General features: G+C 38.0%; 2 protein-coding genes across 11 annotated transcripts; one reads left to right on the forward strand and one right to left on the reverse strand.

Moving 5' to 3' along the window:
* Positions 1–139: 139 nt before the first annotated feature.
* Positions 140–4,972, reverse strand: enpp5 (ectonucleotide pyrophosphatase/phosphodiesterase 5). 4 transcript variants are annotated; one of them, XM_034313727.2, is made up of 5 exons: positions 4,906–4,921; positions 3,345–3,496; positions 2,392–3,251; positions 1,983–2,159; positions 140–1,820 (listed from the first exon to the last, which is right to left on the reverse strand). In XM_034313727.2, coding segments are annotated over exons 2-5 (1,440 nt in total). In that variant the 5' UTR covers positions 3,347–3,496; positions 4,906–4,921; the 3' UTR covers positions 140–1,419. The 4 variants fall into 4 exon arrangements, with proteins under 4 accessions (XP_034169618.1, XP_026800271.1, XP_026800269.1 ...); XM_026944470.3 differs by lacking the exon at positions 3,345–3,496 and having other exon boundaries at positions 4,906–4,972; XM_026944468.3 differs by lacking the exon at positions 4,906–4,921 and having other exon boundaries at positions 3,345–4,887.
* A 5,826-nt stretch (positions 4,973–10,798) lies between these two features.
* On the forward strand, positions 10,799–15,808 carry fam167ab (family with sequence similarity 167 member Ab). Of its 7 annotated transcripts, none has more exons than XM_053241956.1 (4): positions 10,836–10,920; positions 11,927–11,985; positions 13,691–14,057; positions 15,067–15,808. In XM_053241956.1, the coding sequence occupies exons 3-4, from the start codon at positions 13,698–13,700 to the stop codon at positions 15,328–15,330; spliced, it is 624 nt and encodes a 207-aa protein (XP_053097931.1). In that variant the 5' UTR covers positions 10,836–10,920; positions 11,927–11,985; positions 13,691–13,697; the 3' UTR covers positions 15,331–15,808. The 7 variants fall into 7 exon arrangements, with proteins under 7 accessions (XP_026800397.3, XP_026800396.3, XP_053097931.1 ...); XM_053241954.1 differs by having other exon boundaries at positions 10,837–10,920; positions 11,927–11,996; XM_053241953.1 differs by having other exon boundaries at positions 10,838–10,920; positions 11,927–11,996; positions 13,370–14,057.
* The last annotated feature ends 1,775 nt before the right edge of the window (positions 15,809–17,583 follow it).

Below are 17,583 nucleotides of genomic sequence, written 5' to 3' on the forward strand. Positions count from 1 at the left end.
TCCCGCATGAATGCTGAAGTGCTGAATGAGGTGTCGGCAAGAAAACACTAACATGTTCTCTGTGGCACTGCAGATGTCTGTACATCCTCTAGATGGCATTGCTTTTTATATCAATACTCAACACTACAGTGACACAAAATGAGTGTGCATCTTGCACCAGTCTTTAATTAAAATCCAGAACATGTAAGACAACAATTAAATAATAACTTAAGTAATACTTTAAACACTACAATATGATTTCACATGAGAAGGGCAAACATCACCATCATAGTCAACCTTTTTTTCCCTCAGTTTTAGCCACAGCATAGAAGCATAACATTTTACAAGCAACATGTGTACTAAATGTATCAGCAATAATTACATCAGAGTGTGTTAAACACTTTCCCTTTTTTTCTTTTCTTTTTTTTTTTTCTTTTTTTCTTTTTATACCTGTAAAGGGTAAATCACAGTGGTTCTCCCCAGTTGGGGCCTTGTGTAAAATTCTGAGTCTAAAATTAAAAAACCAAAACCACTAATTTACTGTTTCACATATTAGTAGCTAAAGTATTTTGGCACATATCTGTTAAAAATATTAAAAGCATGGGGAAATAGTGTGCAAAATGCAACAAATCTAAAACCATTCCATTACACTTTCTACAAGTCCTGATTAGCTTGCGGTAATCTTAGTGCAACACAGTGGCAGATTAAGTACCTATTTTATGTAAATAACAGCAAAAAAAAAAAAACACTGCCAGCATTACAAACAAAACATTAAAAGCATGTAGCCATTGCATTTTACAAGATTAAAGAAATCCCAGTGAATGAAACACAAAGAATAAAAAGCAATTAGCAAAGATGCCAATGCCCTTGCCCTAAAGAGAACTACCACTTGTTAAACATTCAATAAATACAGAATGAAACAGTCTCTCTCACTCTCTTTTTTTTTTTTTTCAAGTTTGTTTTTTTTGGAAGGAAAAAAAAAGTTTCTGGTTGTATTTTAAAATGGTAGAATTTTTTTTTTTAAAACAATTTCTCTTGTTCATTTTCTGTTCTTTTTAAGTACACAGGCCACGGGATTTCAGAAATTAAAATGCTCAGGTTTGCCAGCAGAGGATGTTGAATGATTGTTTGGACTGTTTGCCTGTAGCTTCTCTTGCTGTATTGCTCTACAGTTGCTAAACTTTGGCATGGCACCAGTGGCATGGATTTGATTTGGTACTCCTCCCCTCTTTCACTAGTACATGAATTAATGTGACCTGGTCTCCGGTTTAAATTTAAATTTTTGGAAACTAACAAATGGTAAAAACCGGCTCTGAAGCACCAGAGTGTGGAGCAATGCTACATGCTTCCAAGAGCCTCCCACTAGAAACCTTAGTGTTACTGCAAGCTTCTCTTTTTCTAAATAAACATAATGTAATAACGAGAAACACTGTTTTTTCATTAAAGGCGTAATTCATCCTGCAGTAAGGGCTGTGAAATCTCCCTGTTGGTTAGAGGCATAGGGGGCAGTTGCCTCTGTGTCACCTGCTTCACAAACGTAATGAGGAATCCCAGGACGAGAATGCTGCCCAGGACCGTGCCCACAGCCCAGGGATACGAGGGCTCCTCGGGTACGGACAGAGGTACAGGTCTAGGTGTGAACGTCTCCACCAGCAGATCCCGCACGCTCATCAGGGAGCCGTTGTTAGGCAGTGCCTGAATGCCCAGAATACTACACATGAGAGGGTAGAGGTCCACTGAACGCATCGAGGCCTTAGTGTAACCTGTGCGGAACGATGGCCCACGGGCAACAAACACAGGGTGCATGCTGGGTAGGTGGTTATCATAGCCATGGTTGCCCACTGTGAATAACAAAAGGCATGAGTCATGAGCCGATACTCGAAATAAGCTTAAGCTGGTTTTAAAGCCTCTAAATAACTGCTCCAGTAAAACAGTTAAAATGAATATTGTTTCTATAATTATTCGGCACATAACAGTAGAGTATTAATCCCATTTATACTCACACATAAAGGGTCCAGTCTTGTTCTGTACGATTGTCCAGCCTTCTTTGACCTCAATAATAATCGGCATTATTCTTACGTTGTGTTTGTAGTGGAAATGATCAGGAATGTCTTCTCTCTTGTGCACGACCATGTTAGGATTTGCATTCTCCAACACATTATATACCTCATCAAATTTACCTGAGAAAAGGGGGAAAAAAACAATCACTACAGTAGCTAATGATGTTATATAATATCAGAAGCGAGTTTGTATTTTCCTCCATAATAATAAAACTGCCAGACAAGTGCATAACTTTGTTTTAAGTAAAGAATTCCACATAAAACATTGTTAAGATTGGTGTGTTCCAGCAAACCTTTCTAATACAAACCTAGGTATAAAATCTGTGGATGTCTCATTCTTCTAAAAACTTACCTTCTTTAGGTAGAATGCCCACCACTGGGCTCTTGTCTATCCACGTGTAGAGATCCCGACTCACGTAGGTGTCCAGCTCAATGACTTTGTCATGTGACAGCTGTGTCATACCGTGGTCACTTGTGACAATGAGATTGATTTTGTCATAAAGCTCAGCTCTCTTGAGCTCGTCTCGGAGAAAACCCAGTTTGACATCAATGTCCTCAATGACCACGTCCATAAGCGGACTCTCGGGCCCCAGGTTGTGGCCGCTCTCGTCAGGCTCTTCCCAGTAGAGCACCCCAAAATTAATCGCCTCTGGTCCTGAGAACCAGCTGATCAGCTTCTCTACACGCATCTCGAAGGGCATGGAGGCATTGTAGGGCATGTAACGGGTCGGGTATATTCCACCAATGGACACATCTGATCCAGGCCACATGGCAGCCCCGCTCTTCTGTCCAGCCATCTGATTGGTTACCCACAGCGGAACAGCCTCCTCCCACCATCGAGAGTCGTACACCTCCGGCCCCTCCATGGAGAAGGAGCGATTCAGAACTGGGTCATACATTTCATTTGCTACAATGCCATGACTCTCTGCATGCAAGCCTGTCACTAAAGTGTAGTGGTTAGGAAAGGTCTTGGTGATGTAGGTGTTCTCCACACGCTCCACCTGCACTCCCTCCTCCATCAGGGCACGGAAGTTGGGTGCGGGAACCCTGTTCACGTAGTCCCAGCGGAAGCCATCAAACGACACTAGAAGCAGCTTGTGATGCTCCTCTTGGTGTGAGAGAGGTGGGAGCAGCAAGGCTAGAAAGCAGCTCAGCAAGTACATCTTCCTCATTAACACCACGTTCATGCTGCACTTTGATGCCAGATAGAACCTATAAAAAGATAAGAATTCATGATGCACAACCAGTGACTCTTCTCTAGGCAAGGACTGATCTACTTTTTTCCATTTTCAAAATGATACTAACATCAGAGCTCTGAAATTAGCATCAGCTGATACTTGATACTTATCCGATATCACCTTCCTCACAGTAACAGAGCTGAATGTTTGTGAGCTTCTGTGGCGACTATGAAGGACACGAGAGATTCAACGGTGGCAGGCTTTAGGACAATGTGTGTCCTATGTTGAATGCAAGATCAGTTTTGGGTTAGTCAGTATCACACACATTCACTGCACAGGATATATCAGTGGGTGGATCAGACTGGAAAGTATGTTAAATACAATCAGAGACTGATTCAGTGTTTCAGGCCAGTGTCAGCCCCTGAACATAATGTATCTGTGCTACTTTTCTCTGAAGCAACCGTCTTCCACACTCACATAAACTGCACAAATATTTACAATCGATTTACACAGAATATGATATAATCAAATGATAAAATACATAAAGTATACAAAATCTAAAAACAATAAAGAACAGATAAAGTAAAAAACAGTCTATGACTTGGCATTTAAATTCTTATTATGGATGGGGTTTGTGATTTTCTGTGTTTTTTTGGGGAATCTGTAACTGGTTGCACTTCCTGATTTGTTAGAATGACGTCTGGGCTTTAAGCGGTGAGAGCCAGTCCCAGGAAGAGGAACTGAGAAGGCTGAAAGCACAATTGTCTCTTGGAAGGATGGTCAGTGAGAGGGCTTTCAGTGCATCTTTGATTAGTACAATTCGCCATGCACATTTCTGAACATGCTCAATCTGGCTTAACTGTATGGCCTGGGCACTGGATTTGGATTTGGCTTTAGATGTTGCTCCAAAATTGAAACACTCGGTTTCAACACTGAATTTGCTTGTTTTCAAATATTTTTTTTGACAGGTCCAGTTAGTTAGACGCAAACAACCAATAAAAAGGATTAAAAAAAAAAGATTGCTTAGCCTAAAGTAAGCAGTAACCACCAGAATAACTGATATTTCAATTTTCATCTATCAAGAATAGTTCAGACACTCACTAGTGCCACCATGCATGAATATCATTTGTCAGGGCTTTCTTTATGCGCTGTTAACAGGTGCATATGAGTCTCATGGAAAATAAAAACACGGCCAAGAAGAACAGGCATGTAATGAACCCATCTGTACATGAACACTTGTATAATTGAACGCAGCACAGTTGTTAAGCAGAGTCAATTCAAATGGGCTTCAGTACAAACCCATGACGTCATACAATGCAGCTCAGGTCGAGAAGATTCCCCTGCTGCTGCTGCTGCTATTATTAGGCTGTATCTTCTTATATACAGACACGTTTGGATGTAAATATTACAAAAACGAATGTCTACACGGAACAGAAATATCGGTAGCTGAGGATTTCCACAAGGCCACAGTGGGTTAAGTGTCAGCGAGGCTTTTGCAGGCTACAGTTAGCTATCCGCACCGCTGGATCATCAGCAGCACAGAGCTGGAGAGACATGACACACATCCTCCTCCAAACCTAACTGCGTCTACATGCAACTGCCATGCTCCCTCACACTCCCTGTCCCAAACACAACCATTTCACCGCAGTAAATTACAAAACACGAACAGCATACAGCGCGCACCTTACCTCACAACAGTAGCTTACAGTCTGGCTCTAAAAAAAAAAACCCACAACGGTGTCGTAAACAGGAAGTCCCGCCCACAGAGCGTCATTAACATAATTAATGCTCAAAAACAGAGACATTAAATATTTAGGTCCAAGACAATTTCTGGAAAAATGAATGTATACATGTACGCAAAATGGAGTCTAAAGGACTAAAAAAAAATTTAATTTTAAAGTAGCAATAATATTTATATGAATATTATTAATATTATTTTTGATGCAAAGAAGCCACAATCTCAACTTTACAATTTATTTTTTAACAAATAAAAGGAATTCCACAAAGGTGAATTGTGGATGTATCCTACAGAAAGACAACAGAAAAATGGTTTTGAACAGATCCAAAAGCAAAAATGATGAAATTGGAGATTTTCTCCCCCCCAAAATCATATGTTAATCCTGTTATCCTGCTACAAATTAATAACCTTGAAAACATGATATTGAGGATGAAAGTCAAGGCCTAAACCACTGAAAATTTGTGCCCAAAATGACCGAACATGTCATTAAAATGGTTTTTCAGATAATCTTCAGTCAAAAGCCATGCTTCTGTAGAATATGGTAGCAACATTTTTCTAACACATGGAAACAGTCTCCATCTTCAGGGTTTCAGAAATGCATCATGCCTTGGGGTGTTTGTTTCAGTAAAAGCAAGAAAGCTTAGATATTGTGGAAATTCAAAAACTGTTGTAAGAATAATTTCTTTTCACTACATGTTTCGATCATGTTGTTGATATCATGAAAATCATGTTATTTTTAATTTAAAAAATCCAAAATGAATTATTTATTTATTATGTAACGTTATTTCACAGGGCCATGTGTTTTGATTCTGTTAATATGAAATAAGGTTATTTCTATATAAAACTGCAAACAGTTTTAATATAAAACCTTTTATTTCTATTAATAAATGAGTGAGAATTATTCCACTAGATAATCCATTAGATTAGATTAGATTGCATGAATGAGTAGGTGTGCAGGTGTTCCTAATAAAGTGTATATTGGTAATTGTTTTATATTTATTATCATGAAAATTTGAAATTTGAAGGATCTGTTCAGAATTTAATAGCAGTGCTTACCCTCTACTGAAATAATCATTAAAAAAAAACAAACATATGCCAGTCCCCCTTCTTCCTCAACACCTTCCAGTCAAGTTCAGTTCAATTCAATTCAAATTTATTCATTTTGGGCATAATGGACATTGTCACAAAGTCAAGTATTTCAGTCAAGTAAACTAAATGTTCAATTGCAAAATAAATAACAACTGTTGCTAAAGCCTTCTCAATACTATGTGAGTAAGTATTTTCAGATTAAATTAAATATATGTGATCTGGCTTATATATATATATATATATATATATATATATATATATATATACACTGTCACTCACTCAGTGTTTTTTGCACCTGTTTAAACTCTAGAGACTGTTGTGTGTGAAAATCCCAGGAGATCTGCAGTTTCTGAAATACTCAAACCAGCCCGTCTGGCACTAACAACCATGCCATGATCACACGATCACGATCACAAAGACACAGAGATCACACTTCTTCTTCATTCTGATGTTTGATGTGAACATTGACCTGTATCTGCATGATTTATTTGCATTGCACTGCTGCCACTTGATTGACTGATTAGATAACTGCATGAATGTGCAGGTGTACAGGTGTTCCTAATAAAGTGGATGCTGAGTGTATATAGCAGATACAATAGATTTTGTTTCCATTTTTTCAGTATAAACAACAGCTTGCCCGATCAGTTATGCAAAGATGTTTAAAAAGATTAAATCTCGATATAAAATTCATCCTAAATACTACATAATTCTTTGAAGTAATTATTTATAAAGTGACTGCTCATCAACACTTCCCAACTGGTTCTTCTCAGTCCTTGTCAGAGCCTTTCTGATAGAACCATCCTAGTGTCCTCTTCTCATCTTCTCACATCATTTAATTTAGACCTCTATTAACTTCACTCGATCGCTTAAATACTAGGTCAATGGATCACATTGACTCTACATAATTTATGCCAGTACTTTTTTTGTATTAATTTTAATGTAACCAATGAAGAGTAACTAAATTTATGTAAACTACACAAGCCATATTCTCTTAAATTTGACCCACCACATGTTCTCTTTTTAAAGTAAAACATTCTTCATACTAATTAGTATGCTAAAGCAACATTCTATATTTCCCAGTCTAACATATTGTCCTGCTTATTAAGATGCTTCATAAAAACACCATTTAATGCACATAAAATCCATCATTTTTGCGCTATAGTTGTGGAGTGTTTCATACATCCATTAAATCCCTTCACTTTTCCTTTTTCCTCTTATTAAGACTGTCGAAGTTAACCAAACCCATCTTTAAAATGATTAAATTATAAACATATGTGCATGATTTAAACCGACTTTATGCTTATTTTTGTTACAGATGTTGTTACAGATGTCTGCATCATAAATATGTGTAATATATTAGTTATAGCAATTTTATAAACTTATAAAAAAGTCATTTTTTTCAATCTCGAGATTTTTGTGGTTAACTTCTCGTTCAATGTTGACCACACAACAAAGTCTTTATTATAGCCTTATATCTACCCAAACAGCAGAATGGTCAAAGACTACAGCTGGACAGTAGATCTGCAAGCTTTCAGCTTGGGTTTTCAGAAAAACTCCTCAATGGCCTGGAGAAATGTGTGTGGAGAGCAGCAGCATGTGGAATTTTTGCACACTGTGGGAGGCTGGAGCTCGAATAAGTGTTTGTTTTTAATGAACACTAAGGAACTGGACCTCTCTGGATTACCTTCTTTTTTCTTTTTTTTTTTTACCATGGACTCAGCTTGGAGGTCAGCACTCAGTAATCAGAAGAGTGCATATAATTCAAGGACAATCTTTCTCGGATGGTCAGCCCTGAGGAAGACAACCCCTTTCCAATGTTGGTAATTGCTCCTGATTTGAAAGAATGTGCAGCTCCCCTTCTAGAAAGCAAGAGGAAAATGGGCGTAACATTAAACGAGGCCACTGGTAAGCAGAACTTGTGAGAAAGTGTGAAATGTCCTTGCGCTGTGCAGTGATGTAAAACCAGAAAACCACAATTAACTAAAAAAGCTGGTGATCTTCAAGGGCAAAACTTTCATGGCATTGTCTGTTTAAACCATTCAACTTTTATCTCCATTTTAAAGCCAAACACTAAACAAGAGTGCTGTTTCGGTTTTCGCAGAGAGACACCGTGTTTCATGATTTTATGCACTGTTTTAGACATTTACATTTACATCATATCGTATGGCACTCACTGTTTTTACAGAACCTTATTGGCAATATACCTGAGCATGAAATACAAAATGCTTGGACTCAGAAAAGTTTAAATAAATATGGTGCTCCAGGGAAACAGTATGATCTGTGTCTAATGACGAGGTTACCGTTGCACTACATGTTGGATTGGAAAAAAATCAACCTTTGAGTAAATAAGCAATTTTGTATTTGTAAAAAAAAAAAAAATACAAGATTTTACCTAGTGAATAATTACATGTATGTATCTTTATTTGTTTGTTTATTATCTAAAAAAACAATTAATTTATTACATGAAAACACTTTGCTATAAACAGATTGTAGCACCTACTGTATCCTATGAGAGTATTTTTTATTTGTGCTTAAACAGCATTATTCAATTCAATTCAGTTTTTATTTATATAGCACTTTTAATATTTATATAGCATATTTTAAATTTATATAGCACATTGCAACAAAGCAGCTTAACAGAAATCCAGATCTAGATTTATATCCCTACTGAACAAGCAAGAGGCAATGATGATAAGGAAAAACTCCCTGAGACAACATGAGGAAGAAACCTTGAGAGGAACCAGACTCAAAAGGAAGCCCATCTTCTTCTGGGTGACGCCAGATAGTAGGATTGAGTCATTACTCTTCCACAACAGTATACTATAATGCCCAACAGTACTGAATGTGTCGAAAGGGATCTTCAGGACAAGTTTTTAGCTTTAAATCTATAGCATCCAAGTGAAGTAATCCACCAAACAGTGAGTGAGATCTAGACTGTTTTCAGAAGTGGAAGCTTTAGCCTATCCAAGTGAAACAATCCATAGCAATCTTTAGAGTATCTGTGTAGTAATTACCACAGATACTCAGCAGCTCAGCAGCAGCAAGTGATTCTCAGGTGAAGTAAGCTCTGAGTAGAGCATCAGGATGGGCCAGGCAGGTCTGGAAAGCAGAAAAAGTCAGAGTAACTGGCATATCAGGCAGCAGGAGTAACCTTATTAGGTTTGTTCTTGTCCTATAATCACTTAAGAGGATGCACAATTTGTGCAAAATGCAAGTAGGGATTCCAGCAAGGCAGGGACTCCAGCTAGAAGGTAACACAGGGCACATGAGGACATAATGTGGACATAAACATGAGGGCACCCTGGAACATAAAGTGGCCTACCATCAACAAAGCTGAATGAACATGTGAGAACGGTGTTCAGTTTACCAAAACTTTCTATGCCCATGAACCATACAGAGCTGCATCTTTACCTAAGAGAAAACGCTTTTAACAAAAGGTTTGACTAAACAAACAGGTTTTCAGCCTAGACATATACACGGAGACTGTGTCTGAGTCCCGGACACCAACTGGAAGGCTGTTTTATAACTGTGGGGCTTTGTAAAAGAAAAAGGTCTGCCTCCTGCTGTAGCCTTCATTATTCTAGGTACCCACAAATAGCCTGCACCTTCTGATTGAAGTAGGCATGGCAGATCATAAAAAACATTTGCTCAGGTACTGTAGTGAGACCATTGTAGTGAGTACTGTACTGTGTGAGACCATTCAGTGCTTTATAGGTAATTAGTAGTATTTTATAATCAATGGAAAATTTCCTGGGAGCCAATGCAGTCTGGATAAGATACCAACGTGGTCAAATCTTCTGGTTCTAGTAATGACTCTCACTGCTGCATTCTGGACTAACTGGAGCTTGTTAATGCACCTACTGGATCATCCAGACAGCCAGGTGTTATAATAGTCCGACCTAGAGAGGTCGTATGGCATTACATCATGTAGTGGCATTATATTTTCTTATCTTAGCAATATTTCTGAGATAAAAAGGGGCTATCCTAGTAATATTATCTACACATGAGAGACTAGAGTGTCTTTCACTGCTGCACATGATGTAACTGAAAGGCCATCCAGAGTTACTACATAATTAGAAACCTTACTTCTGTGTTTTCAAATCACTGGAACAGATTTATTAGCTGTAGCCTAAAAAGCCGCAGCAGCATCCACCAAGTTGCTTTTCATTCTTTTGACCACAAGATGTCACTAGTGTGCACTGTGTGTGTCACAGCTTAGAGTTTTTTTTTTTTTTTTTTTTTTTTTTTTTTTTTTTAATTAAATACAATTAGAAGGTTTTATAGACCTTGTGATGGCTGCTTGGGCTCAAAGACAATGTTTTTTTAGCAAGAAATTGTGATAAAGATCTTTGTAAACTTATCAAATCTCAGCACATGATAGGGAAAGAGAGGTCATAGAATATGGAAAAGGATTTTGGAGCACAGCCTAATTGTATTTTTGTAGAAAGAAGGAAAGAAAGAAAGAAGTCTGCGTTATAAATGCACCATTGTCATTTCTATCCACCATGGTTCTGTTGCACTAGGTATTACAGGCTATAAGAGTTGCACTAGTAGGTTCCCTACAGAGGGAGCAGCTGGGTGCAGGTCACTGTGCTCACTGTCTCCACTCAACCGTGTCATGGGGAAATGGGAAGTTAGACCACAGCCTGGCTGCTGTGCAAACTCTGAGGATGTGAGCAGATACTTCGCTGTCTCCGTGGTAACCAGAAGCTGACGCAACACCACCCACCCATCCATCCTCCCTCCCTCCCTCCCCGCCCCCTCCTTTCTCATTCAAATCCAAGCGGAAAGTGGCGGAGCGGCGCGAGCGCGCGCGCAACTCTTTTCTTTCTTCGCGCGCGTCTTCCTCTCCTCCGTCTGCAGCGCCGTGTAGCCGGTAAGTCTCTCTCTCTCTCTCTCTTTAACAGCGCTATAGGCAGCGATGGCACTCATTTCCCATGGCTACAGTGTAGAGCAGGGCATGCCGGGAGACCGAGCTTTGCTTTTCTTTTTTTTTTTTTTTTTTGGTCAAATAAATTTTAAAAAGATATTGACTAAAGCATTCCCAGTTTGCATCAATTACAGTCTGTTTCACGTTAATAATGCTGCGCGCGCTCTGCTGTGGAATATGATGTGTCCAGATGTTTCAGATTTCCCTGTGCAGTTTGTCACATGTGCTTTATTTAAAGATAAAGATGTGATACTGTGTACAGACCTGATGCACCTTTCTGGAGTGTTAGAAAGTGTCCATGAGCACTGTATGCTCCAGGCTGTTTACTCTGAGGAGTCTTCTTGTTTACTAAGATTAAATTATTTAGATCAGATAACTAGTTTACAGAACAAAAGAGTTTGTTATAATTTCTTAATAAACAGCTAAGACAAAATCAGTGCTACTCAGAATAAAAGGATTTTCTTGGAAACCTCTCTGATGAGGAAACTAGAGAATCTCGAGTTTCTTTATCAGAGATCTGTTTGTTATGTTCCACAAAGAACCTTTAATGGTTTCTTCAGAGAGACAAGCCAAAGATCCCTTTAGAGCTCTACACTCAACTTTTTTCTGAGCATGTCCCAGGAGTGAACATCTACAATTAGCCTTTATCACTAAATAATGCATTTATAGGCTACTCTTACTCTTAGGATGTTTGTGGACATTGTGTGTGTGTGTGTGTGTGTGTGTGGCTCTAACACTGCATGTTACACATGCATTATATGGCATGGACCAAGAACAGAAATTTGTCTAGGCGTAAGACTTTGATAATCAGTAGGATATAATCACTGAGTATTTACATTGTTGATATGCTATTAAAGCAAGACATCAGGCTGTCCTTAAAGATAAAGTGAGTTTTATTCTTTATTTTGGCTGTGACTTTTATTCATTTATTCATTCATTCATTCATCTTCAGTAACCACTTTATCCTGGTCAGGGTCGTGGTGGATCCAAAGCATATCCCAGGAACAGAAGGTGGGCAGAAGGTGGGAATACACCCAGACTGGGACACCTGTCCATTACAGGGCAACATGCACACATATTCACACACTTAGGGCAAACATTCACACACTTAGGGCAAATTAGCATTACCAAGCCACCTACATAAAAGTTTTGGGAGGTGGGAGGAAACTGGAGAACCCAGAGGAAATTCATGCAGCACAGAAAGAACACGCACAACTCGACTGAGATAGTAACCCGAGCTCAGGATCAAATTGGAGTTAGACCCTGGAGTTGTGTGGCAGCAACGCTACTTGCTGTACCATCGTAGGACTTTTTTGTGGCACAAATTGTGGGAATTGAATATATTTTACATTTACCAGACCACTGAATGAAATGATAGCCTGTTATTATTTGCGTGCATTTCAAAACAAAATGTTTTACCTTATTTGTCCTTACAACTAGGTCAGGTGAAAGTTTCATTATTGGTTCAAGGCCATTAACACTTTTTTTTTGCTTAGGTCACATATTGACTGGTAATCTTTGAATCTTTAAACACTTTGAGTTGAGTTGTTGCTGGAATATTGATGTATCCAGAGACTTTGAACTAAACTCATGTCATGGAAATTCCTACTGATCTGGTCATATCATATCAGGCAAATTTCAAGTAGAATGTACATTATATATTATAATTCTTGCCTTCTTCAACACACAAATACATACCAAGTGCCACATACAAAACATATGCAACAAAATATCAGATTATTAGCCGTTAGTTGGCACCATGCAGTGTGGCGTAACTACACACAACAGAATTTGACAATTAGTCCAAGAAACATAGCCATGTTAAGTTAGTTATACCCCAAAAATCATTATGAGTAAAACAAACAGGGTAACTTTTGAAGGATTTATTTATGAAATTGGCTTGACCTGAAGCAGTGTTTGTTTGGCATTAGTCCAATTATATAAAAGTAAGACTAGTTGTTTAGTGTGCTAATATTATGTGAGCACATTGGATATTGAGGATGTGACCTCTGCTGTCATCCTTCTCTACCCTAAGCTTTGTGATCATACACTCTGCTGCCACTTATCTGTCACTTTCAAAGGCATTATAGATGTCGTTTCATGTAACAGAAACATGCTGACTCATAGCCTGCTTTAAGCTACCATGGCAACTGCTAGCTTGGGAGGATCCAGAGCGTGACAGGAGATGTAGAAAGGAAACACTCAGTATGAGCCTTTAGAAAAGTTACTGGTCAAGATGATGGTATTGCTGGTTTAAGTTGATATATATATATAGTGCTTTATGTGATTTTATGATACTTGACCTTTGTAAACTTATAACAGTAATCCAGGTACATGGAATCGCAGTAACATATTTATGAAAAAAAAAAATCTAATGCACATCTTTTCTTTCCAGGATTTCCTAAACCCTGTTTCTTGCCTGAGGCCAGGAAGAAAAATAACTAAATTATGCTTTAAGGAAGAAGCATACATGATTTTACAAGCTTACATGATTTTTCATGCTCAAGGACAAGATGTGGATGTTCTCTATTTGGATGTTAAACATAAGAGGATGAATTACATCCCATATTCTGTCATTCCCTTTTGCCTGCAAACTCATTTGCACTTCCAAAGGTCCAGATCAGCTTTAGTGATCAGCTAAAGCAAAAACTAGGATGCATTAGCATTTCAGTTTATCTCCAGTTTATTTTTAACTACTCTTGTGTTTGTGTAATAGACAAGCCATGGACACATTGCCACAGATTAATGTAAACGACGTCAGTAGCCTGGACTGTGATAACGTGGAGGTTGCAGCAGATGACCATTTAAGAAATTTGAAGGCTTTGGCTGAGAGACTAAGACTACAGACCAGGAGACCCTCCTATCAAGAGTGGAAGGCCCAGGTAGAAGCTACCAGTGCCAAAGGACCATCAGACACAACAAAGTCCACTGTGTTAGGTCAAGATACAGAACAGGAACACACAGACAGGCCCGAAAGAAGTGACCACAAGTTGGACTTAACACAAGAATGCAGCCTGACTTCAAGAAACCTGAAAGGGTTTGGGAATATTGATGAGGCTCTGATCTGGCTGAGGAAAGAACTGGTGAGAGAAACTTGAATGTGGTTGATGTAGTTGAGGTTCATTGTGGGGAATTATTGTTGGCTTTAGACAGCTTCAAGAGATGATATAAATTCTAATAAATTCACACTTTAATAGATGTGGCAGCAAGAATGAGACCAAATACCTATTACTCTAATCTATCTGTTGCTATGTACACTTTGTATAAGGTTATTGGTATTCAACTAGTAGCATCATCAGAGTTACCATGATTGCTAATATTCTGGAAATTCTCATGTTTCCCATTTCCCAAGTAAGTAAAATCAGTTCTGACTTGAGGTTAACATCATTTTCCTTTATGGATCTTTTATGAAGAGTTGATACTTATCTGCTTTAACTCGAGTAAAGAATTCAGAGCTGTTTCAACCTTTACTAAGATGAATTTTAATTAAATAAATAATTGTATTTGTGCAAACATGTAGCCAATACGTGTTGGCTACATATTGGCTATTACAGTCCACCACATGAACACTTTTATCTTGCATTAAAAAAAAAAAGAAATTCCCTCAAATCTGCCAAGCCAGCGTCAGTGAACATTTGCGCTTAGAAAATCAGGCATTATAAATTATGTTCCATCAATTATGGTAGTTTGAGGGGTGTTTGTGGTTTCCTGCTGAGCTACCGCACATTACTGTGTCTCACATTTCTTCAGCAAAAGTATAACATTTTCTTGCTGTACTTGTTATAAAAGTAAATTATTTGAAATAAAAGTACTACTTGAATTTTGTGCTGAGATATAATTTGGACACTGCAAATATGTGACCTTACCCTGAAATGTCTATGGCACATCTAAATACCATAAAAATGACTATATTTGAAGCCAAGGACTGTGCATGTGGTGGGATGACCATTGGGGGAAATCATAAATTCAGAAATGAATTCAGAGTGCATTTATGATGACCTAAAATTGTGCCGTTGGCCTTCTAAGCAGAAATATGTTTCTGAGGATTTGCATCCTATCAGATTACTCATATCCTTCACTCCTGGTTTGCAGAAGGAGATGCGTTTGCAGGACCAGCAGCTTGCCCGCCAGCTCATGCGCCTGCGAGGAGATATCAACAAACTGAAGATCGAGCAGACGTGCCACCTGCACCGACGGATGCTCAATGATGCCACGTTTGGCCTGGAGGAGCACGACGAGCTCTCTGATCTTCTGTGTGATAGTCCTGTTACACCTGGGTTTGGTCTGTCAGCACCTCTCCGCCTGATTGGTGTCACTAAGATGAACATAAACACAAGACGCTTCTCCCTCTGCTAACCCAAAAGTAACAGTTTATAAGTCACGCGCATCATGTCTTCAGTGTAAAAACAAGGATCTTATATGAAAATGTATATAGTGAAAAATATTTTGCGACATATTTTGTAACGAAACATGAAACTGGTAGCAGTAATGATGCGCTCACCAAGTAATTTGCTTTTACTGCTTTCATTGCTTTCTGCATTGTACGCAGTATGCTGTATTATTTTTAATTACACATCAAGCCTTATAAGCTCAATTAAAAAAAATACTTGGACAGTTAAGGCACACAGAATGTGGAGAAAGTATGCTTTAAAAATTCTACTTCATTTTGTATTGGTTTGTACATACGTGAACAAAATTTTCTACAGACATAATTATAGCAGAGACAGGAAAAGTAATCTCAAATACAAGAACGAATGCAATGTGCCAGCTTGACTTCATGTGCATGAAGCTTATATTTCAGTTTTCATTTCAATAAAATGTACTCAGATTTGTACATATGGCAAAGTATCTCAAATCAGGACCTCAGTAATTTATCAGTGGGACAGTTTGAATTTCATAATATAAATTATTTTGTTTTTAACATTAAGATCAAGAAGAACATTTTCTATCTGCTCTGTATCTGATAAAGCGTTGACACTGAAAGCTTGGGTATAAAACACAGTGTATTGCTTTGATGACAGTTTTCAAAGTTTTGCATCTACTACTATTACTTTCTTTTTTGTGTCCTAGTTTTAGTGTGCAGGACAAGAGATTCTGGATTAATTTGAACATTCTCGAAGTTAAGTAAACCATTTACTCTACAGACGTCCCTCACATTTACTATGGTCTGTACAGAGAACTCGCAGATCTCTTGGCACATATCCAAATGAGGAATAAAACATGATGGGGAATGTTGTTATAGGAAAATAATCATAGATAGGATCTAACAGCATGTCCAGAGGTCTTTTATTCCTCTTATAACCCAGCAATTTGCTAACGAATACAACTGTTAATGTATTAATGAAAGACATGCTGAGTTTTTTAACTTTATAAGTTGTGCTTAATGCTGTGGAATGTCCTTGAGACAGCTTCCTGTTAACAGCTATAAACAGTTGATCCCCCACTAGCCTCTTATTTTCCTTTATCTTGAACTTAATAATGCAGCTTATGTTACTGAGAAACCATAAAGGTCAAAGTCCTCTGTCCTGAAGACTCTCCTGTGGTGGAAAACGTGACCATTACAAAGCACTGACTCCTTCCATGTATATATATATATATATATATATATATATATATATATATATATATATATATATATATATATACATATATATACATATATATATATGTGTGTGTCCTTACAGAATACAATTATACATCTGTAATACAAGTACTATAGAAATGATAATGAGTGCATTAATATTAACCCATGATTTGCCTGACAGCTGGCACTATTGTCAGAGACATGCTGACCAATCAGAATTGAATATTCAACAGAGCTGTGTATAATTACTTTATATTTGTGTCCTTTGATTTTGTGTGGACTAGAGAGCTTCTTAAATAACAGCACTCTGTCAAAGATGATCAGTCTTACAGTGTGGATAAAAATGTTACGCTGATTAAGTGCACTTTAAGTCAAGGCTACTGACTTCTTTGTGTTTAGCAAAACAGTGAAATGAAATTTTGTCAGTCACTTTTAAATGAAGAAACAAAGACAAACTTTATGGGGTTTCCTTCTTTTTTCAGTTAAAAAGGATAACCTATCATGACAACCTCCTGTAGCTGCCCTCTCTAATTCATCAGCAGTGCCACACAACAGAAAGGCAAAACTCCCTGATACTTATCCACCTCTTTTTAAAAAGAAGCCCCAGAATAAGATAATGCAGGAAACAAAAGTAGGACGGGTGGGTTGCGGCCCAGAGATTGCATTCAGGAGGTTACTGTTTCACTGCCGCTCACAATGACTGGCTTCAATCAATGGAAAACACACAAAAAAGGAGTAATGGCGGGAAACTCCATGCTCCCAAGAGACAGTATAAAGTAACTAAGGATACTTTTAATGGCATGACTAGTCACACATTTTTAACAATGGCACCATCACTGAGAATGAATACACACACAATAACAGTATTAATTGTTTATGTATGATGACACGTGTTGTGTTTAATTTTTAACCATTACACAATGATAGTGCACTGACTGAGTCACTTCCTGTTTATCACTGTGATGGCTCCTTATGTTGTAGCTCAGTGACCTACAATATATGACCTACCTTTGTTGTTGAGGCGT

The sequence above is a fragment of the Pangasianodon hypophthalmus genome, chromosome 19 (assembly GCF_027358585.1).
Source record: "Pangasianodon hypophthalmus isolate fPanHyp1 chromosome 19, fPanHyp1.pri, whole genome shotgun sequence".
Lineage (NCBI taxonomy): Eukaryota > Metazoa > Chordata > Actinopteri > Siluriformes > Pangasiidae > Pangasianodon > Pangasianodon hypophthalmus.

Coding starts and splice junctions, on each gene's coding strand:
- fam167ab (XM_026944596.3), top strand. CDS start 13,698: ATGGACACATTGCCACAGATTAATGTAAACGACGTCAGTAGCCTGGAC. Junction 14,058..15,066: donor TCTGGCTGAGGAAAGAACTG/GTGAGAGAAACT, acceptor CCTGGTTTGCAG/AAGGAGATGCGTTTGCAGGA.
- enpp5 (XM_034313727.2), bottom strand. Junction 2,160..2,391: donor GGGCATTCTACCTAAAGAAG/GTAAGTTTTTAG, acceptor CCCTTTTCTCAG/GTAAATTTGATGAGGTATAT. Junction 1,821..1,982: donor CAAGACTGGACCCTTTATGT/GTGAGTATAAAT, acceptor TGTTATTCACAG/TGGGCAACCATGGCTATGAT.